We start from the raw sequence: 23,604 nt of genomic DNA, 5'->3' as shown, positions 1-23,604 counted from the left end.
GCTGAAGGTTTCAGCGTTGATTAAACGACGCCGTTGGACGTCCACCAGCAGTCCGTGTGCGCAGAGGAAGTCGGCGCCGAGCAGAGCCATGGGCACGTTGGCGGTTACAAACGTCCAAGCGAAGCGTTGGCCGCCGAAGCAGAGGGTGACGTTGCGCGGGCCGAAGGTGCGGATAGTCGATCCGTTGGCCGCAACCAAGGAGGGGCCGCAAACCGCGGATTGCCTGTCCTGGTCAGAGGCGGGCATGACGCTCACTTGGGCGCCGGTGTCGCACAGGAAGCGCCGTCCGGACGCTTTATCCGTGATGAACAGTAAGTTGCCCGTGTGACTGTGGCCGGCGTTCATGGCAGGTAATGAACGCCGGCCTGGCCGTTTCCCGACCCGCCGAAGGTGCACGGGGGTCGGCATGTCCGGGCCTTCTGTCCGAACCTGGCATGATAGGAACACCACGCTTGGTCGGGTGGAGGCTTCGGACGTCGTGCTGAACGTGGTCGGCTCGGTATAGCGGCCGCCAATTGCGTCGGCAGTTCGGCCGTCGAACGCGCCGGGTGCTCGGGCGCCATGGATGGTGCATCAGGCGGCGGCGGGTCCCATGTCGCCGCTGCGATGCGCTGTCCCGCGGCGGAGATTTTGTCGGCTTCTCTGGCAAGGGCCCGGGGATCTGTGATCGTCGTGCTTGCCAGGGCGAGGCGTACCGGGTTAGGCAGCTGACGGAGGAACAGCTCCCGGAACAGGAATGCCGGAGAGTGCTCGCCGAGCAGCGAAAGCATGTAGTCCATTCGCTCGGAAGGGCGCGTGTCGCCGAGCTCCGGCAAATCGAGCAGGCGCCGTGCGCGTTCCGCCGCTGGGAGGGCGAAAGCATCGAGGAGAAGCTTCTTAATCGCGCCGTATTTGTCCGCGGCTGGCGGTCTCTCGAGGAGGCTCAGGGCGCGGGCTGCGGTGGCTGAACCGAGCGCAGCGACCACGTGGTGGAAGCGGGTGTCGTCCGCCGTGATGCCTCGCAGGGCGAACAGGGACTCCGCTTGTGCGAACCAAACCGCCGCGTGAGCCTCCCAGAAGGTAGGCAGTTTAAGGGCGACTGCCGTGTCCATGTCGATAGGTCACCAATGAAGGAGCTGTGGCTCCCACGTCGATCGAAAGAATGGACGCGACAAAAAGCTTGAATTCATCTGAGCTGCTTTATTAGAATCAAACACTCAGGCACTCCGGGAAAAACGTTTTACGGTCGGCAATATATATCTATTCCGCCAGGGGGTTTGCCCAGGCCTGGCGCCAGGGGGCGTGGCCCCGCGGGCCGGCTGCGGCCTGGCAAGCCGAGGGCGAGCCTGCCCGGGCGTCCCGACCGAGGCCTGGCAAGTCGAGCGCGGGCCTGCCCGGGCGTCCTGGACGAGCCCGGCCTGGTGATCGCTCCGCGTCCTTGATAGGTGCAAGGCGATTGTGTAACCCCAGCGGCAGCCGCTACAGTAGTACGTTTAATGTCATGACATTCCAAAGGGATATTTTCTCTTACACACATGCTATGCACAAGAAAGCCACAAGGTTTCTTGTTCTTCTTCTTCTTATCATGTTTGAGATTTGGAAAAGACCCCGCAGAGTTACGTCCAACACATAACATAACCCTGGAGTTCAGATATTTCCACAGTGATTGCTTCGTTCGGTTACCCACTCTCGTACTAGGGGTAAGGGAGATACGTTGCGATTATGGTTTGAACCTTCCCCGTTGTTCTCTTCCGCATTCCCAATCCTTCATTTTCCTTCAATTCTCTTTCCCAAACCTTCATTTATCTTCAATCCTCACTCCCAAACCTTCATTTTTCCTCTCCTTATTCGAAGCTCATTTCCAAACTCGAACTTACCGACACCTGTACTTAAACTGATGCCATTTTCAAGCACCCATTCTCAAACCAATATTTCCTGACACCTGGATTCGAACCCATGTACCCAAAGGAATATTTTCCATAATTACATGTCATGTGCATTGTCACCACAACACTTGTTCTTATCATGTGTGGTAAACTTTTGCCTAAGTTGAAAAAGATTGAAAAGTCAGTTTCTTGTACATTTGGTGTGGTCGATATATCCAAAAACAAGTTAAAAAAGTCAAGAGGAGGAAAATAAAATTATTTACCTCAGACACTTCCAACAACTAATTTTCTTTGTCTTGGATGGTAAAGACTTGCTCATCTTTGGTTCCCTGCAAAAGAACAGAACTCTTCAGCCACCACTGAGTACAAATGTGCTATATCAGATGTCATATACATTCTCCATTTCAACAACTTACAAAATAATGTCCCCTCCAGTCAACATCACATAAAATAAAATTAAACAATGTGGGCAAAGGTGCATAAAAGTGGACATAAAAAACCCATGATTTGGTAAAGACAGGCGGACGGACGAGTGAATGTGCAATCGATGTGTTTCAGATTTGGAAAAGACCCCGCGGGCAAAGAAAAGACCCTGGCGGTAATTTGCCAACTCTGTGCAAGAGACGTGATGGCATCTAACGTCCACCAACACGCCCAGAGCTGGCAGATGGTCCTCTAACTTAATGTCCTTTAGTGGGACGATACACACATCGATGCCTCACCCTTCATGCAAAACATCAGGATGGCCGTTAATATCTGGGAAAGATTCCAACCCAGGCTAAACACGTCAGGGCAAGCACCTCAAAGCAATCCTTCAGCCTAGAAACCTCTAACCAATGGTAGAGGAAATATTTAAGGAGCAAAATGTGATTGAGATATGACAGGTTGAGCTTCATTTCCTTTCGGAAATACCATTTATATCGGTGGTACGGTTAATGTCACGACATTCCAAAGGGATATTTTCTCTTACTCACATGTTATGTACAGGAAAGCCACAAGGTTTCTTGTTCTTCTTCTTATCACGTCTGCAACACTTATGCCTAGGTTGAAAATAATTGAAAAGTCAGTTTTTGTGCATTTGTTGCGATGGATACATCTAAAAACAAGTTAAAAAAGCCAAGAGGAGGAAAATCAAATTATTTACCTCAGACGCTTCCAACAACTGATCTTCTTTGTCTTCGATGGTAAAGACTTGTTCATCTTTGGTTCCCTGCAAAAGAACAGAACTCTTCATGCACAAATGAGTAAAAATGTGCCAAATCGGATATCATATACATTCTCCATTTCAACAACTTGCTAAATAATGTCCCCTCCAGTAAACATCACGGAAACTAAAACAATGTGGGAAAAGGTGTTTAAAAGAAAACAAAAAGAAAACATGATTTGGTCATGACAGGTGGACGGACGAGTGAATATGCAATCGATGTGTTTCAGATTTGGAAAAGACCCCGCAGAGTTACATCCAACACATAACATAACCTTAGAGTTCAGATATTTCCACAGTGATTTCTTCGTAAGGTTACCCACCCTCGGACCAGGGGAAAGGGAGATACGCTGTGATTGTGGTTTGAACCTTCCCCATTGTTCTCTTCCGCATTCCCAATCCTTCATTTTCCTTCAATCAAGCCTCTTTCCCAAACCTTCATTTACCTTCAATGCTCATTCCCAAACCTTCATTTTTTCCTCTCCGTATTCGAACCTCATTTCCAAACTCGTATTTACCGACACCTGCACTTGAACTGATGCAATTTTCAAGCACAAATTCTCAAACCAATATTTCCTGACACCTGGATTCGAACCCATGTACCCAAAGGAATATTTTCTCTTACTTACACGTCTTGTGCATTGTCACCACAACACTTGTTCTTCTTGTCACGTGTGGCAAACTTTTGCCTAGGTTGAAAAAGATTGAAATGTTAGCTTGATGAACAGGATTAAATAATAAAATTGATATATGTAGGAAAATTACACACCTAGACCGGAAATCGAACCCAGTTCCACTGGAAAACCATACCAGCGCTCTGCCATCTGAGCTATCTGGGCGACCCTGATTGTGCATGCAATTTTCTCACATATGATTTCCACTCTTTCTGTCAATGCTTCTGGGGCACTTGCTGCCAAACATAGGACCGACCACCAACAGCCTGAATACGAAAGGTCTTCCTCCATATATGGTGTTTATAATAGCGGACATGGATTTGTCCCCTCAATATATGGTGTTTCTCATAGCGGACATGGATTTGTCCCCTCAATATATGGTGTTTATAATAGCGGACATGGATTTGTCGCCTCCATATATGGTGATGTTTATAAGGTGCCTCCATATATATATGGTGTTTATAAGAGCGGACATGGATTTGTCCCCTCCATATACGGTGTTCATAATAGCGGACATGGATTTGTCCCCTCCGTATGTGGTGTTTATAATCACAGACATGGATTTGTCTCCCTATTGGAGGAAGACCCTCTCGTGTTCAGGCCGTTGGTGCTCCTATGGTTGGCGGTGAGTGCTCTGGAAGCATTGACGGAAAGAGAGTGGCAACCATATGTGGGAAAATTGCATGCTCAGTCAGGGTCGCCCAAATAGCTCAGATGGTAGAACACTGGTACGGTTTTCCAGAGGACCTGGGTTCGATTCCTGGTCTGGAGCATGTAACTTCCCCACATATATCTATTTAAATGTTAGCTTCTTGTCCATTTGTTGCAGTGGATATATCCAAAAAAAAGTAAAAAAAGTGAAGAGGAGGAAAAGAAAATTATTTACTTGAGCCACATCCAAAGATTAGGTTTCTTCGCTGTAATTGACGGTAAAGAATGTTTCACACCGTCATCATTTGAACAAGTGGTCTTGTTCATGTTTTGTTCCCTGAAAAAGAACAGAACCCTTAAATACACAACTGAGTGCAAATGTGCTAAACCGGATATATATACATTGTCCATTTCAACAACTGACACTACAATGTCCCTATACTAAACATCACAAAAAAATAAAACAATATCAGGCAAAGGTGCATAAAAATAACAAAAAAACCCATGATTTTGGTCGAGATGGGCAGGTGGACAAATGAATGTGTTCTCGATGTTTGTTTATCCATCAGCTCACACACATCATTCCCCGATGGTGATCCTGTACGTCCTCCGCACTCTTGCACCGCTCCTTCCTCCCGCCGGCAAGTGATCATAAGTAAACTACAGAGTTCATAGAACACCTTACTTCCTGCAGTCTTGAGAAAAAGATACGAAGCATCTTTTCAAATCTTGCTTTGCCTTTCCGAGCACGATCTATGTTTTTTACAAGCCAGGATTTTGTCCAAATCTCAATTTCTCCAAAGTTGAGAGCATGAGCTCATCAAATTTGATTGGTCGAGATGGGGTAATATTTTGTCCAAGTACTGCGAAACTGGAGGTTTGGGCAAAAATAGTCAAAAAGGCGATTTGTGTTCTACAGTGTTCAAGTATTTAATTCATTTGAAATAAAAAGTTTTAAAGGCTCTAGATTCTAGAAACTATTTTTTTTCGTAAGTTTACCGCCATTTATATTTTTATACCACCTTATTTAACACGTTTAATTCACCATTTGTGCCTGGTGTTTGTGATTTCTACGAGGTTACTAAAACAAGAAGTTTCATGTTTGGAATGATTTTCAATTTAATTCGCCTGACAGACAGGCAGACAGACTAACACAATTACCTTACTCCTCTGTGCACTCGGGACGAGATTCCGTACCAATTCCAGAGTCAAACTTCTGCTAATCTGCCGTTTCATGTTCCAATTCGTGTTGTAGTGTTCAAAATATCAAATTAAATTGAAATCAAGTTTGTTCCTCGATCATACACAGACACGGTGAACCAACTGCTTAACTTTGCACTTTGCTCATCTGGTAATAAACTGATGAATTCACCGAAATGATGGTGTTGAAGGAACTGCGCTCCAACGCGAGTCGAAAGAATTGACGCGACCAAAGACGGAATTCGTCCGAGTTGCTTTATTGAAACAAAACAGCTCAGGTATTCTGACAAGCCCGTTTATCGGGCAGCAATATATATACACATTTATGTCGGGAAGTTTGCCCGGCAAAAGCTATACCGGGCATGCCCGGGTGTCAAGGGCGAGCCTTGGAAAGGCGAGTCTGGACCTGCCCGGGCGTGTTTGGCTGCGCCCTGGCAAGTCGAGGCTGGGTGTGCCCGGGCGCTCTGGACGAGCACTGGAAAGGCGATAGCGGGCATGCCCGGACGCTCTGGGCGAGCCCTGGAAAGGCGATAGCGGGCATGCCCGGACGCCCTGGGCGAGCCCTGGAAAGGCGATAGCGGGCATGCCCGGACACTCTGGGCGAGCCCTGGAAAGGCGATAGCGGGCATGCCCGGACGCTCTGGGCGAGCCCTGGAAAGGCGAGAGCGGGCATGCCCGGGAAAGACGAGACCGGGCGTGCCCGGGAGGTTCGGGCGTGCCCGGGAGAGGCGCGTCTGGCCGTGTTCTGGCCGGTGCAAGGCGATTGTGTGCATCCAGCGGTAACCGCTACACACGCCCCTCCAGAATCGACCTGCACCGGCAGGGTCAATTTAAGGGGCGTCCGGATGACCCGGCCGAAGCGACCCCTGGAGGGTCGTGGGGAGGGGTCCGACGTGGTGGTGGGTGGTCGAGCGGGGGGAACTGTGGACGGGGGGCGGCCTCGCCACGGAGGAAGGGCCAACCGTGGTGGTCGGTCGACGTCCATGTGTGCCGGTTTGAGGCGGTCCACAGAAATCCGGTCCGGCCGGCCGCCGAAGTCGACGATGAAAGACCTGTCGCCCCGTCGCAGGACCCGGAAGGGCCCGTCGTACGGCGGCCGGAGTGGCCCCCGGTGCGCGTCATGACGCACAAAGACGTACTCCGCTGTGCGAAGCGCCGGGGGGACGTAGGACTGGGGGCCACCGTGGCGGGACGTCAGCACGGGGGCAAATCGTCGGGCGGCCTCCTGGAGGTCCGAGCGCTGGCGAGCGGCGGACCAGGGACTGGTAGCGTCGGGCACGAATTCGCCCGGGACGCGGAGCGGCTGACCGTAGACGAGCTCGGCGGCGGACGCCTGGAGGTCTTCCTTGGGGGCCGTGCAAAGGCCCAAAAGGACCCACGGCAGCCGGTCGGCCCAACCGTCGTCCTGAAGGCCGGCCATGAGTGCGGCCTTCATGGAGCGGTGAAACCGCTCACACAACCCGTTGGCTTGGGGGTGGTAGGCCGTGGTGCGGTGCAGCGTGACCCCCAACGAACGGGCGACCGCGCCCCAAAGCTCGGACGTGAACTGTGGGCCGCGGTCGGACGAGATGTCCGCTGGTGCGCCGAAGCGCGCGACCCAGGTGGCGATGAACGCCTGCGCCACGTCGACGGTGGTGGTGGAGGTGAGGGGCACGGCCTCCGGCCACCTGGTGGTCCTGTCCACCATGGTGAGCAGGTGGGTGAACCCCCGCGAGGGGGGCAGGGGACCCACCAGGTCCACGTGGACGTGGTCGAAACGCCGTTCAGGCATGGCGAAAGGTGCCAGCGGGGCCTGGGTGTGGCGGTGGACCTTGACCCGCTGGCAGGCCGTGCAGGCGTTGGCCCAGTCGCGGATGTTTCGTCGAAGGCCGTGCCAGACGAAAAGCGCCGACACCAGCTTCTGAGAAGCTTTCCGGCCCGGGTGAGAAAGGCCGTGGATGGAGGCGAAGATGTGGCGCTGCCAGGAAACGGGCACGATGGGGTGAGGCTGGCCCTGGGAGACGTCGCAGAGCAGGACGGTGCCCGCGAAGGGAATGTCGGCCAGGTGGAGGCCCGTGTCCGCCGCACGGAGTGCCTGCACCGAGACGTCGGTGATCTGGTCGGCCGCCATGAGCGCGAAGTCCACGCCGAGGTGGACCGCGTTCGCGCTGGCCCGAGAAAGACAGTCGGCCACGGCGTTGTCTTTGCCGGCGACGTGCCGGATGTCCGTGGTGAACTCCGACACGGCGGAGAGGTGGCGCTGCTGGCGGGCCGACCACGGCTCCGTGACCTTAGCCATTGCGTAGACCAACGGCTTGTGGTCGACGAAAGCCGTGAACGGGCGGCCCTCCAGGAGGTGTTGGAAATGGCGAACGGCCAGGAATAGCCCGAGCAGCTCGCGGTCGAACGTGCTGTAGTTTAACTCGTTCGGCTGGAGTTGCCGGCTGAAAAAAGCGAGTGGCTGCCAAACCCCGTCCACCCATTGCTCATGGACGGCGCCCACCGCGTATTTGGAGGCGTCCGTAGTGAGGGCGATGGGCGCGTTGAGCACCGGGTGAGCCAGCAGCGTTGCGTCGGCGAGGGCCCGTTTGGCGCTGGCGAAGGCCGCGTCCATGGCCGCGGACCAAACAATGTCATGCTTGGCCGGCTTGCCCCGGAGGGCCTCGTAAAGGGGCCGCATGAGCTGAGCAGCACGGGGCACGAATCGGTGATAAAAATTCACCATGCCGAGGAACTCTTGGAGGGCCTTGATGGAACGGGGACGCGGGAACGTGGTGATGGCCTCGACCTTGGTCGGCAGCGGCACGGCCCCGGTCTTGGTGATGCGGTGGCCCAAAAAGTCAACGGTCGTCGCGCCGAAGTGGCATTTGACCGGGTTGACAATTAAGCCGTGCTCGCTGAGGCGACCGAACAGTGTTCGGAGGTGGAGGAGGTGCTCGGCGCGGGACGTGCTGGCGACGAGGATATCGTCCAGATAGACGAAAAGAAACGGCAGGTCGCGCAGCATGCCGTCCATCAAGCGCTGGAACGCCTGGGCCGCGTTCTTGAGGCCAAACGGCATCCGCAAAAATTCGAACAGGCCGAACGGCGTGATGACGGCCGTCTTCGGGACGTCGGCCGCCCGGACAGGTACCTGGTGGTAGCCCCGCATCAGGTCAATTTTCGAAAAGATGACCCGTCCCGCCAAACGGGCAGAAAAGTCCTGAATATGCGGGATCGGGTACCTGTCTGGAATTGGTACCTTCATTAGATGTTGAGTCGATGGTTTCTGTATCCATTGCATCTTTCGACTGGAGGCTTGCAACTTGGATCTGTTGCTGATCTTCTTGGGATGTTTCAGCTGTTCCCAACTTCTCGAGTTGGTGAATCAACTTTGACTTGTCCTTGCATTGCAGCATTGTGCCATCTGGGGCAAACAGTGCCCGTGTTGTCAGAGTGAATTCATAGTTTCCAATGGCGTGTTTCTGATCAATGTCTCTGCTTGATCTGGCAAGGACCATAAGCCGTCCATACAGATCCTTGGTCTCCATCAGATCTACAGTACTGTCTCGAAGTTTCACAGTGGTTTTCATGTTTGCAGACATGTACATTTTGTTTTTCTCTTTCTTCACTGGTGTCCATAGGCTGACATCCCCGTTGATTCGCTCTGACACATAATCTTCATAGAGCTTTTGACCAGTGACATCAATGTTCAAGATCTGAGGTACAAACTCATCTGGGATGTAGGCATGGGTGATCAGATTGTGCAGCCTATCCCCATCAGTTGCAAATGGATTGCTGTGACAAAGTATGGCTGTCTTAATTTTATCAACTGTGTCATGCTCCCTCTTGACTGTACTTGATCAAAGGTCATGATGCTCTGTGATCTTGCCATCTACACTGCCGAACTGACTCTTAAACTCTCCAGACAAGCTTGAGAGCTCCGGTGTGGCCATGAAGAATCTGTCTAGCATTGGCGTTGTTGGAGATGCCAACGAGCCCAGAGTGAACCTTCATTAACCTGTTCAGATGTTCGCATGCATGGTCTGCACCAATAGATACAAAAGGAATGTCATTATTGGTGACTGATATGTTGCCTGCTCCAAGTTCTCTCCAGGTCTCAGGGTGGTTGGTTCTCAGGTCATACATATCGCTGATATATCGGGGCCAGTCGCTTGTACTTGATCCGGTCCATTGCAAAGAACAGCTTGCCCAGTGCTTCTCCAGCTGTAAGATGGAGCATCAGATCAGCATTTCGAGATGCTGCCACAAAGAATAGGACTGCCTCCACACGGTGTAGGTAGTTCCGTATTGATTTGAACATGGCATTCTTGGATCTCTCTGTCTCCCATTCTTGGATTTTTATAGGAGTCGATTCTGGGTTGTTGTACAAGTGAGCCTTTCTTCGCATCATCAGATTGGCACAGCACATACAGCTTCCAGTTCGTGGATTCCTGGGTTTGATGCGTCCCTTGACAAAGGCTAGGTATCTCACTCATGATATATACCTACTTCACCCAAACCATGTTCACCCCTGGAACTTCACCCATGTTCACCCAAATGTTAAATTATCCCCTAGATTAATGTTTCTTCTCAAACACCGGGCTCAGCGGTTCAAAATATTTTGATGAACCGCTTGATATGGAAAGAGAGGAAGATAGAGAGTATATTGAGTTGCTAAACACGCTTGATTATGAGGAGGATCTTAAGGTTAAAAAAAGTAAGAACGAGAAGGAAAACATATTAAAAATGCTTTCAATAAACTTAGACTGGGTTCAGGCTCCGGCGTTAATTTTCTTCCGAATGACTCATCACAATTAGTTAATAGATTATTACTGTTGTTAGGTAGTAAGGAGGCAGGAAACAACAATTGTTTCAATGAAACATAAGCCCTTCTATATCAGTTGATGAATATGAAAATAATTAATAAATGCTAATACAAAGATCGTTTATCTCACATATAATAAAATGAGAAGCTCAACTCTTAGATTTGATTTTACAGTGAATGATCACACGGCTTCATTACCATACCCGTGAGTGGATGATCCATCTTATCATACAGAACAGTTGGTCCGGTATTCCAACTTCAATACTGTCCTTTAGCGACCCCTCAAATTTCCAAGGATTTTGCCTCGCCTGTGTTATTGCATTTCTTATAATCTTTCCACTTTGAAAGAGAATTTTGAACTTTGCTTGCATATCCTTTTGTTCAGCAGAAGCTGCCCGAATAGCTGCAGCACCAGCATCACTGGAATGAACTGTTGATAGTTTTCCAGATATGCCTGTGATTTCGACATTATCCAGGTTGTTCTTCAGTTTCTGGTTTAAGTATAGCCTCTTGTTGGGATCAAAACCAGGAACGTTGTGGTTCTGGAAGATATCTTTATACAGAAGGTGCACATCAGGCATGGGGATGAACTCTCCTTCATCAATCCTTTGCTGTATGATGCTTGTAAACTCTACTTCAGCTGTTATGGATTTCAGGTTCTCTTCCTGTTTGGCTTCAAAGGACAACTCACCACCCTTACGATGTGGACGTTGAACATATTTTTCCCAGTTACGAGTGTAACAAAGGTGATGGTACACCATATCTCTAGCAAGTAAATCACCAGAAGTTATCACATCACCTAGGTTTACCTGCCAAGTCTTGTTTCCACTCTTATTGACAATATCTGTGAAATGCGAGCCTCTACTATAACTAGTACAAGGATGGAGAACCTCATTGGTATCTTTCTGGCAAAAGAAACATTTATCTCTGAAGAATGAGTCACTTTTGCTTTGAGATCTTGTAACTGTTGACACAGTTGTTGCTGAAGTTGACGGTGCTGCTCGGTTTTGAGGATTCGACGGTCGTCCCCTCTTGCGGTTCGTCAGATTTGAAATATTCTTTGATTCACAAGATTTACTAAAGTTCACTTCATCACGTTTGATATGAGCACGATTTGTCACTGCCTTGTAACATTGCTTGTGCCATGCCATGTAGCCTTTTTTTCTTTAAGTACTACTGAAGAAACATCACATAGTCTCTTACTAGCTGACGCAAAGCTTAAGTTGCCAAGTTGCACTCTTTTGTGTAAGCTGCTAAGAAATGTTTCATATGAAGCACATTTGAAATTGGCATGAGCAACGTCAACCAAAGGTTCAGGAGTTCTCTCTTGGCAGAATACACAAAGTTCGTAACTTGTGCATTGCTTCTTAGAAGGCGGCTCTTCAAACGATGACATTATGCGGCGGTGAAGCTGAAATACAACTTGTCTATGAATACCTGTAAGATAAAAAAGAATAAAGCAAATGTTCATATTTCTTTCATTATTGTAATTATAGTTATCGATGTGTAGTTTAAGACTGTAGAAATTAGAATACATACAAAATTGCAAAAAAACGGCGGCCATTTTGAAATTCAAAATGGCCGCCGAAGACGCCATTGAAAAAATGGAACCAACTCAGGTCTTGTTGCCAAGGGTATATAGATGCAAAAAAACCATTGGTTCCACTAGTGTAGCAAATTTTGCACTTACATATAATAATTCTACATAACACCATGTACTATATGGGCTTCCTCCACCTCTTGAAGTAAAAGACTTCTTGCAGCATGGTGTTTTTCAAACATTTCAGGTTCAAGAACTAAATTCTAAATGTTGTGGGCAATTATGTTTATACGTATTATTTCACCTCAACAATAATGGAAATTTTTATGATATTATTTTAAATCTTATGTAAAATGACCTACATTGGAAAAGACGATTCTATCTTTAGGGGATCTCAAGAGATGGCTATTGATTTATCGAATTATTATACAAAGGCCCAGGCCGAACGACAGAAATATGATATAACTAAAAATATTAATATGAAAAATAGTTATAAATTATCCGAACCCCACAGATGACAATGACTTGGTGAGATTAGGTGATGTATTACAATATATATCCCTAGAGAAAACGGCACGTGTTGATAAACAAATAGAATTTACAGCCACAACACCCGGTTCTCCAGACCATACATCTTTTCATATTAAATTTAACGTGCCACTCACAATTAAACTTTACTAGGGCATGCCCGTACTATATCTATATCTAAAATTATATCCCCCCCCTCTATTTACATGAAATGGTTTGGTCCAAAGCGAACGGCTTGCGAGTGGTGACAATCCCCCCCCTCTATTTACATGCAATGGTTTGGTCCAAAGCGAACGGCTTCCGGAGTTTGGTAAAGAAATCGCCATCGCGTGCACAAACGCGCAGGAAAGCGAATGAATCGCAAATTCGTTTTTATTAGTTGTAAAACATAGTTTAACGCCAACATAGTTTGCAAACGTGAAATAAATGAATACGCTCTCAAATGTGCCATCCGAGGCAGAGTGTGCCCGCCACGTTCGGCACACGCGATCGTTCGCTGCTCTCTGATTGGTTGAATCGTTTTTTGGACATAGCTCGGTAAGTAATTGTCCGATTAATATGAAACCTTGAAAAGGCACATCCTCGGGTCCCCAGCAATATACCTGGCAAGTTAAAAGTATATCGGACCCGTGGTTGTCGAGAAACAGCGGTCACAGACAAACAAACGTACAGACAGACAGACAGACAGAGATTACTGGAATTATAGATAGATAAAGAAGGACATATTGTTAATATGATAATTGATAAATGGGGGTATGATATGCCCGATTTAGGGTATAATTGGCTCTTTTCAATAATAATAATAATAATAATTCATTTATTTTGTATAGCGCTTTTCCAGAAGCCCAAAGGCGCTTTGACAGAGTGGCAAACATAATGCATAACAATACATGAAAACAACAATTTCAAAAAAGACAAGAATCAATAGGGAAATATTTAAAGCAAAAGGAGGGAGAAGGAGAAGAGATAGTCAGGGGTTAAATGCTGTGGGTTGAATGTTGAATGCAGTGTTGAACAGGTGGGTCTTTAGTGATGTTTTGAATGTGGTGAGTGAGGAGGAGTCTCTGATGGTGTGAGGTAGTGAGTTCCAGAGGGTGGGCGCAGCGATGGAGAAGGCCCTGTCCCCCCAGGATCTGAATTTGGTCCGGATGGAGGGGGTCAGGAGGTTTGTACCAGCAGAGCGGAGGTTGCGGGTGGGAGTGTGTCTGGAGAGGAGGTCAGCCAGGTAGGATGGGGCCAGGTTATGGAGGGCTTTGTATGTCAAGAGGAGGATTTTGTACTGGATTCTCTGGGGGATGGGGAGCCAGTGAAGCTTGTAAAGGACGGGGATGATGTGGTCACGGGTCCGGGAATGGGTGAGTAGACGGGCAGCGGAGTTCTGAATGTATTGGAGTTTATTGGTGATTTTTTAGGGTGAACCATAGAGGAGGCTATTGCAGTAGTCCAGACGGGAGGTGATGAAGGCGTGGATGAGGGTTTCTGCAGCCGTGGAGGAGAGGGATGAGCGGAGACGGGCAATGTTTTTCAGGTGAAAGAAGGCTGACTTTGTGATCTGTTTAGTGTATTTGTCGAAGGAAAGGGTTTGGTCAAAGATGACGCCAAGATTCCGGATGTGAGGGGAGGTGGATACTGGGATACCGTCGATGTTGAGGGCAAAGTTATGGGTGGATTTTGTGAGCGTTTTTGGGCCAATGATGATTATTTCAGATTTATCACAGTTAAGCTTGAGGAAGTTGATTTGAAGCCAGGATTTTATTTCAGTGATGCAGTTTGTCAGGATAGAGTGGGTGTCGGTGGAGACGAACTTGGTGGAGATGAAAAGCTGGATGTCATCGGCGAAGCAGTGGAATTGGAGACCATGACGGCGGATTAAGTGACCGAGCGGGGACAGGTAAAGGATGAAGAGGAGGGGGCCAAGAACTGAACCTTGGGGGACACCTTGGGGGAGGGGAGCAGTGGGGGATTTGCAGTTATTGATGGAGATGAACTGGCATCTGTCATAGAGGTATGATTTAATCCAAGAGAGGGCAGTGCCGGTAACGTTAAAGGTGGATTCAAGTCGGGTGAGGAGGATAGTGTGATCGATGGTGTCAAAGGCAGCGCTGAGGTCGAGGAGGACGAGAATGTTGAGGTTGCCAGCGTCAGAGGAGAGGAGAAGGTCGTTGGTGATTTTGAGGAGAGCAGTTTCAGTACTGTGGTTGGACCGGAATCCGGATTGGAATGTTTCATACAGGTTATTGGCAGAGAGATGATGTTTGAGTTGAGTGGCTACAGCGCGTTCCAAAACTTTTGACAGAAAGGGTAGGTTGGAGATGGGTCTGAAGTTGTTTAGGGTGTCAGGGTTTAGACCAGGTTTTTTTAGAATGGGGGTAACAGCAGCAATTTTGAGGGAAGGTGGGACGATGCCTGTAGACAGGGAGGAGTTTATTGTTGCAATGATAAGTGGAGAGAGAGCAGGGAGGGAGGCTTTGACAAAGCTGGAGGGGATGGGGTCAAGAGTGCAGGTGGCAGTTTTCATTCCTATGAGGAGTTCAGAGAGGTCAGTAGGGGAGATTGGGGAGAACCGAGACAGGGGATGGCAGGACAAGGGGGGGCAGGTGGTTGGAGGGGGAGCGGGTGCGGCGGTGGTCAAGCTGTTGTAGATGTTGTCAATTTTGCGTTGGAAGAAAGAGAGGAAGGAGATGCAGTTGTCTACTGTGAATGACTGGGTGGTGGTGTTCAGGGGGCGGAGGAGTTTGTTTATTGTCGAGAAGAGTGCTTTTGGGTTTCCGGAGCCAGAGTGGATAATTTGAGAGTAGTAGGCAGAGCGGGCGCGGGAGAGGGCATCTTTGTAGTGTTGTAGTCTGCCACAGGGAGGTGATGGGCCCTCGCAGATTGGCGAGACGTCTGCCACATGGGGAAGGCTGTATTGCCAGCGCGGGTGTGGGACCAGGCCAAAGTACACGCACGCTGGCCAAATGTAGCACCGCCCCCGGCCCAAACCGCGGCCCAGACCCTCGCCGATTGGGAGGCCCTGGTCGACTTATTGTTGGCCGGGGTACACACCGCACTGATGCCAGCCGCGGGGCCAGATTGGAATAAAATATACGGCCTAAAACAGAAGCATGGCGAGGCAGCCCTCGATTGGAAAGAGAGGGTAGAACGAGCAGTGTTAAGGTGGGGAGGACTGGGCCAGGTGCGGGCACAAGATCTCCCTCACGCTGTAGTGAACAACTTTTTTGTAGAAGGAATGAGACCGACAGTTAAGAAGCGCATTCAAACGGCTATGATAGGATGGAGAAACACCCCAACCGACCAACTAGTCGAAGCGGCCGAACAATGTGGCGAGGGCGACGAGAAGAAGGCCGATGTTAAGGACGACATGTTGCAAATGCTCGTCCAGGAGAAACGGGACCGACTCAACCAAAATAAGAAGGGAAATCAAGGCCAAGGACGGGCCCAGAATCGGGACACCAGGTTAGAGCCCAACGAAGAGTGGGGGCGCGACGACGAAAACGAAAATGACGCTGATGACAACGACAATGGACGAGTCGACATGCGGACACAAGGGCCCCCTCCCCAAAATTGGAACCCACAAGGGCCCCCTCCCCAAAATTGGAACCCACAAGGGCCCCCTCCCCAAAATTGGAACCCACAAGGGCCCCCTCCACCGCAAAACTGGAACATGCAGGGGCCCCCTCCACCGCCGCAGAGCTGGGCCATGCAACCACCCCCTCCACAGACCTGGGCAGTACAAACGCCCCCTCCCCAGAACGGGTATCCACAGGGACCCCCTCCCCAAATCGATGGGCCTCCCCCAAGTTATTGGACCCCAAGCGGAGCAAACGGGAATGGGCCGCCACAATGGGGACAGCGGAACCAACAGCCTGCGAGGCGTCCGACGCAACAGGGTCAGCGCAACAGTAACAGGCATCCCGCATCCACCGCTCCACAAGGGGCGTGCTTCCGTTGCGGACAGATGGGACATTGGAAACGTGATTGCCGGGGGCCCCGCCAGGGATACCCGCCACAGAGAAATCAAGTAGCCTATTGACGGGACGCCGGCGGGCCGCCCGTAGAATGCCCCCTCTTGACTATGACACCAACCGAGGAGCCGACCTGGACACTAGACGTGGATGGGCAACCGGTAGATTTTCTCGTAGATACGGGCGCGACTCACAGTACTATTAACGAAGGGCAGCTACCATCTTTGCGCCCCACTGATAGAGATGTTCAGATAGTGGGAGTTTCAGGCTTGCCCCAAGCGCTTCCCATTTCAGAAGAGGTAAGAGTGGTGTGCGGCCCATTAGAGGCTAGACACGCTTTCTTGATGACTACCACCGCCCCGACTAACTTGTTGGGACGGGATTTACTTTGCCGTTTAGGCTGCCAAATTTCATGTACGGAGCAGGGAGTTTTTGTAGACGTCGCGGAATCCAAACGCGATCTGTTAATGACGGCATTGTCTCGGCCCGGCCCCACCGCATACTGGTGGAGCCTGGAAAAGGGGGCTTTGGCCTCTTGGGCACACGTCCTAGACACAGTATGCTCCCAGAGTGACGGGTTGCGAGATTGGCTGCACGTACACCAAATTACAACAGACATAAAGGACAACCCTCCCCATTGCACGGCCTACTACGATGCTAGGGGCGATGACGACGAGTACCGAGGAAAGATAAAGGGGTCAATAGGTAAGAATTCGGACCTAATATTGTCAAATATATGGGTTGGACGGGAGGGAATAGGCGTCGAGGTAACCCTAACCGCGGAACAGCGGGCGTTGTCTCAGTACCCCGCAGGGGTGGACGCCCATGTTACCCTCACCACCGCCAAAGGATGGCCGGCGGAAAGTATAGGATGGATGATGGGGCGTTTGCGAGAAATTCCGTGCAGCGCCATTTATGAAGTGGACCACTGGACAGTGACGATGCTCGACAATGACGAAGGGTATTTGATCACCCTTGAGGAGCAGAGTATAGAAGGAAAATTTGAAGAGACAGACCTGCCCCCAAAGGGCAACCACGTTGTACGAACGGTGTCTCAGGGCCCGGGCGAGTCCGATGACCTCTTGGAGGAGGTTCCGGCCGATTTGTGGTCCCAACACGACAACGATGTCGGGCGAATCCGCGATGCCAAGCCTCTGGTAATACCGGTCCAACCAGGAATGTCCCTCCCAAACGTGAGACAATATAAATTGCGGCACGAGGCCGATGCGGGCATAGAGCCAGTGATTCAATCTTTGGTGAAACAGAAAATAATTGTAGAAACTAACAGCCAATGCAACACACCAATTTTGCCCGTAAAGAAACCAATGCAGGATAAATGGAGGTTCGTGCAGGATTTGAGGGAAGTGAACAAAGTCATACAAGGCATACACCCAGTGGTACCGAACGCGGAAGGCCTTATGACATCTATTCCACCGGACGCAACACATTTTACCGTCATTGACTTATGCTCGGCCTTTTTCTCCGTACCCATCGCACCCGAGTCACAATACTTGTTCGCCTTCACCTTTAGGGGGCGCCAGTTCACCTGGACGGTGTTACCCCAAGGGTTCTCCGACAGCCCCACCCTGTTCTCCCGAGCGTTGCACCGCGATTTGGCAGACGTGGAACTAAAAGGGGGTTCGGTGTTGTTGCAATACATTGACGACTTGTTGATTTGTTCCCCTTCCAAGGAAGCCTGTGAAGTGGACTCCATGGCCCTGCTAAGAGCCTTGGCGGCCAAGGGCCACAAGGTGGGACGGAGAAAGCTCCAATTTGTACGGAAGGTAGTAACCTATTTGGGTCATGCCATTTCACACGGGAAGCGGGAACTGCATGTTGGACGGGTGACCGCCATCATGGAATCGCCACGGCCAAGTACGCAACGACAGATGTTGCGCTTCCTAGGTATGACGGGTTACTGCCGCTCTTGGATAATTGACTACGCGCTACTTGCTAAACCGCTGTACGAAGCCACTAGAGTAGGAGAACCAAACTACTTGGTTTGGACGGACGAATTGATGCGCTGTTTCGAGGGGCTGAAAAAGGCATTGGTAACGGCACCGACTTTAGGACTCCCCGATTATGCGAAACCATTCACCCTTTACACTCATGCAATAAGGGGTTTTGCTCAGTCCGTTTTGACACAGACTCATGGAGATAAGGAACGACCGGTAGCCTACTTTAGTAAAAAGCTGGAACCGGTCGAGCAAGGGTTTCCGGTGTGCCTGCAAGCCGTGGCAGCGGCTAGGTACGCTGTGGAAAGGACAGCGGACATTGTGATGGGGCACCCGGTAACGCTACAGGTACCGCACTGCGTCACTTCACTGTTACTACAGCGGACAACACAACATTTGTCGACCACTAGATTAATGCATTACGAAACAGCACTGATTACGGCCGCCAACGTCACCATTAAACGTTGCACTACACTCAACCCGGCCTCACTGATGCCCACCCCAGAGGAGGGCGAACCCCACGTATGTGTCGATGTAGTACAGCAAGTCTCCACGGTACGTCCGGACCTGAAGGACGTTCCCCTCAACGACCCCGATCGTGTGTACTACGTCGATGGGTCGGCTAAACGCGGATGGGACGGCTCTTTGCTATCTGGATACGCGGTGTGTTCAGATAGCGAGACGGTAGAAAGTGGGCGCCTTCCGCCCACATTTTCCGCCCAGCAGGCGGAGCTGTGCGCCTTGACTAGAGCATGCAGCTTGGCGGCGGACCTGGCCGTCAACATTTATACAGATTCAGCATACGCGCACGGGGTAGTTCACGACAAAGGGGCAATCTGGAAGATGCGAGGCTTTCTCACATCCGCGGGTTCGGTCATAAAGAACGGCGAACTGGTTGAAGGGCTACTCCAAAGCATCTTGCTTCCCCGCGCTATCGCGGTAATTAAATGTCGCGGCCACCAAAGGACAGACTCTGACGTCGCCCGAGGCAACGCCAGAGCAGACGCAGCGGCAGGAAAAGCGGCCAACCAACAAATAGGACAGAACATGCCGATGGTAACGCGAGCAAAGGGGGCACACACGCAAACTGCCAACGTACCGACCTCAGGACCTACCCCCTCCCCGCAAATTGGGTGCACCATCATCACCGCCTCACCAACTAATGAGGACGTTATAAAACTTCAAAACGCAGCAACAGCAGCCGAACACAATGACTGGGTAAAAAGAGGGGCCACACGCCCCGGACCAAATGCGATGTGGACCCTTCACGGAAAACCGATAGCACCCAAGGAACTACTGCCTTGGCTGGCACGTATGGGACATCAAAATGGCCATGTGTGCCAGAGGGGGGTGATGGAACAGATAAACTATACCTGGGCGGCACCGGGACTGTCGCGAATCGCATCAGAGGTGTGCCGGTCATGCGCGGTTTGCCAGCAACACAACAGGGGGGCACCCCCTAGGCACCCACATAATGCGGGCCATCCTCGGCCAATCGGGCCCTTCTGTCATGTCCAGTTCGATTTTATTAACATGGAACCAAGTATGTCGTTCCGATATGTCCTGGTAATCGTGGACATGTTCACAAAATGGGTCGAGGCCTATCCATGCGTCAAGTCAGACGCCCCGACAGTAGCCAAGCGCCTCGTGCGGGATTTCATGTGCAGATTCGGCATCCCTCAGAAAATTTCGTCAGACAAAGGGGGCCACTTCACGGGAGAGGTGATTAAGGGTATCCTAAAGGCACTGGGCGTGAAACAATCTTTCCATTGCGCTTATCACCCACAATCAGCGGGACTTGTGGAACGCACCAATGGGACGCTGAAACTCAAGGTAGCCAAGATCTGTGCAGACACAGGTTTGAAGTGGCCGGAAGCACTCCCGCTGGCGTTAATGAGTATCCGGTCCACCCCGGGCTGCACCACGGGCCTTTCCCCCCACGAGATATTAATGGGACGACCTATGAGTTTGCCTGTTTCGGCACCGATGGACATGTCCAAACTTGACTTGCCTGTGATGGATGACATGCTTTTAAAGTTTTGCAGAGGATTGTCCAACGTGGCACGCAGAATTCACGCCCGGGTACGAGAGGCGTTGCCTGAACCAACAAGCCACGCCATCCACGACTTCCAGACCGGCGATTACGTGCTCGTAAAACACTTCACCCGCAAGAACGCCTTGGAACCAAGGTGGAAGGGACCAGTCCAGGTGTTGCTGACTACACCAACGGCAGTCTTTTGCGAGGGCAAGACTTCGTGGATCCACGCCACGCACTGTAAGTTGGCCATACAAGCACCAGACACTACACCACAGCAACCACAGTAAGGATGGGCCTAATCATAGGTACAATACTATTGATAGCGACAGCAGCTAGGGGAAACTCCGATTCCAATAGATGCGAAAACGAAACCCGACACCTCACCGTAACATGGGGACAAAGAGTATCACTACCATGTTTCGAACAGAAAGCCCTGCACACAAATTGGGTGAACATAAATTGGCTAGCACTGTCGGCAGGGCCTGGACGCGTTGGCATGGTACTACAAAAGCAACGAGAGTTCCGGGAAGACGGGCAAGCTAGCATTAAGACCTTGGCCCAACCAGGATACCAATGGGGAACCCCTGATTTTAAGCTACAAACACGCACACGCCTAGGGAAAGACATGACCATGCAGGTCCGGTGCAGCGTCTGGACCCCTGGCGCGGCCGGTGGCAAAAGGAACTACATACCATGCATCGAATACATACTCACGCCACAACCCCAGAATAAGGCCCCAAAGAAGGGTGAAAACACATATTGGAAAGTGGCCAGGGAGGTGGCAACAATTCAAAATAGGACACACTGCTGGTCGTGCATGCGCTTTCCCCAAGCAGGCACCACAGGAATACACATGATAGTGCTACCTCTGTCCCTCAATGACCTCTGCTCACAACCTATCGATTCCCCATGTTTAGTCACCACGCTGGAAAGAGAAGGGGTTGACAACGGCAAGAGTTGCAATCGACAATTTAATTATCGCCCGTCAATGATTGCCCATGTGGCCGAGAGGCCTGCCCCCGTCTGGGTCAAACCACAGAAAGGGAGGGTCTGCCTCCAGGGTTCCGGCCACTTGCGTATGGGAGAATCAGAATGCGCCTACACTCTCCCCGGGAAGCTGGGACAAGGGAGCTCGGGGATTACATTACGAATAGTACTGCAAGATAAACGCAACCACAACATAACGGCTATAACATTCTCTAGGGGGGTTAGTAGGATTAATGGGGTGGTAAAGGGACTCCAGTGCTTATCCACCCACCTGGTCCCACCCCATGGGACAATGTTTATATGCGGCGACAAGGCTTACCCCTATTTACCAAATAATTGGGGGGGCACATGTTATCTGGGTTCAGTCCTTCCTGACGTTGAGATACTGGATGAGCTAGACCCAAAGTCCTTGGACAGGCGTAATAAGAGGTCAGTCATGAATGAAGATGGAACCACTAAACTACACGGGAGTCTATGGGAAAAGGTGTTTGGTTTCTTCTTCCCAGGAGCGGGCACAGTCATGGATAGTTTCCGAATAGACAAATTGGCTTTGACCCTAGAAAAGGTGGCAAACGACACCGCTACGGCTCATGACATACTATTGGACACGGTAATTCACATGCGTACAATGGTGATGCAGAATCGGGTGGCTTTGGACATGCTCTTGGCAGAGAAAGGAGGGGTATGCGGAATTATAGAGGGAAAATGTTGCACTTACATACCCGATCCATCTGAAGGAGTGTCAGCCGCAATAGTGAGACTAAGGGAAACTAGCCACGCCCTGACGATCGATCGGATCGCGCGCGAAAATTCTTATACATTTAGCTGGCTCACTGACTGGTTCCAGGGATGGACGGGCACCATAGTGAAGTGGTTATTGACCGCACTGGCTGTGATAATCGGGGTAGTAATTTGGGGGGCACTAATGAAATCTCTAGTCCTCCTCTGTATGAGAAAGTATTTTACAGGATGGAAAGTGAAAAAGCCGCCGACAACGACTATGGTTCTGACCACAGAGGCCGTCGACCTGAACGGGTCCTTCAACAAGGCAGACGTGACCGGCGCTCCAGAAAATTGCATTGAATTTTGTGACGACTGTGATACTTGTGTGGATCCCATGTGGGAACTGGCTGCTGCCTGTAACGGTGTATGTGATGACTGTGATACTTGTGCTATAAACCCCTTGCGTGTACTGGCTAACGCTGCTTATGTATTACAAGCGGACAGCTGCACGCCCCCTTCCGACCCAACTATGGATCTGATTGCGACACTGGGTCTGGCGGTCGAGGGACCCGACGTGGATATCCTAGACCCGCAAGCCGACCAGGCGCCCATGGGAGACTTTGACATAAAGGAAGTCCCTCTCTTTTCTTCAAATGTTTCGGATCTCTTTGATCCAAATGTTTCGGATCTCTTTGATCCACATGTTGCGGATCTCTTTGCTTCAAGTGATTCGGATTCGGATTTTTACGCTCTGTACCCTGACCAGGAAATTGAGACACAAGATACTGACGACATTTTGTATTCCCCAGAACAGCAACACGTGAGGGACCTCATGGGCATGACCGTTGATTAACTTCGAAGATCTGCAAGGACTGGGTCTGCAAAGGGTGGGGGGAGCAAGTTCCGCAGGGGAGGTGATGGGCCCTCTGGCGGAGCAGAACCTCATCTGGACCAGACACCTTCGTTGTGGATCCGAAACGTTAATGGACTTTCATGTTCTGAGCCCTCAGGTTCCAAGCACGCACCGCACGACACGCTCGCCAAATCGCCAGGCGAGGCGCTTTGGGTGCACGATATGCCCTTGGGAGATACACGCATTACAATTATTTTTTCAATACCCGCATTACACAATTATTTTTCAATAAAGCCCGATGTGGCACGTTGTCTCTTAAGATACTTTGTCTCGACGAGACAAGAGGAAGGAATGTCAAGTCGTAGATTCTTTATTGACAATTCTCTGTTATGACAGCCGACTGCATGTCCCAAGTGAGGTAAACCCCGCCGGGAACGCGAATAGAGCGGCGTGCAGGGAGTGCTGAGATTCGTGCGGAGGCACGAGGGTGCGCGCCAAGACGGGGGGGGGCGGCGTGGCGTCATCGCGTTAAGATGGTTGTGCCAGGTCGATCGGCGATCTCTGAATTTAAATCGGATTTTTGTCATGTGTGTTGTGAAATTAAACGTCTATCCGAGAATCCTGGCAATGTTCGT

The 23,604-nt window shown here is 50.6% G+C and overlaps 1 protein-coding gene across 1 annotated transcript in view; it reads right to left on the bottom strand.

Annotated features, from left to right (window-relative positions):
• Positions 1-23,604, bottom strand: part of LOC144889324 (uncharacterized) — a 45,310-nt gene that overhangs the window by 5,144 nt on the left and 16,562 nt on the right. The window contains exons 7-11 of the mRNA XM_078769469.1: positions 4,630-4,731; positions 3,699-3,758; positions 3,010-3,075; positions 2,840-2,905; positions 2,129-2,194 (exon numbers count right to left, since the gene is read on the bottom strand). Coding sequence (XP_078625595.1) covers positions 2,129-2,194; positions 2,840-2,905; positions 3,010-3,075; positions 3,699-3,758; positions 4,630-4,731 — 360 coding nt within the window. The remainder of the gene's footprint in view (positions 1-2,128; positions 2,195-2,839; positions 2,906-3,009; positions 3,076-3,698; positions 3,759-4,629; positions 4,732-23,604) is intronic.

Source organism: Myxine glutinosa, unplaced genomic scaffold, assembly GCF_964187855.1.
Source record: "Myxine glutinosa unplaced genomic scaffold, kmMyxGlut1.1 SCAFFOLD_2627, whole genome shotgun sequence".
NCBI lineage: Eukaryota > Metazoa > Chordata > Myxini > Myxiniformes > Myxinidae > Myxine > Myxine glutinosa.
Note: the sequence above shows the minus strand (reverse complement) of the source record. Positions and strands in the feature narration are given on the sequence as shown.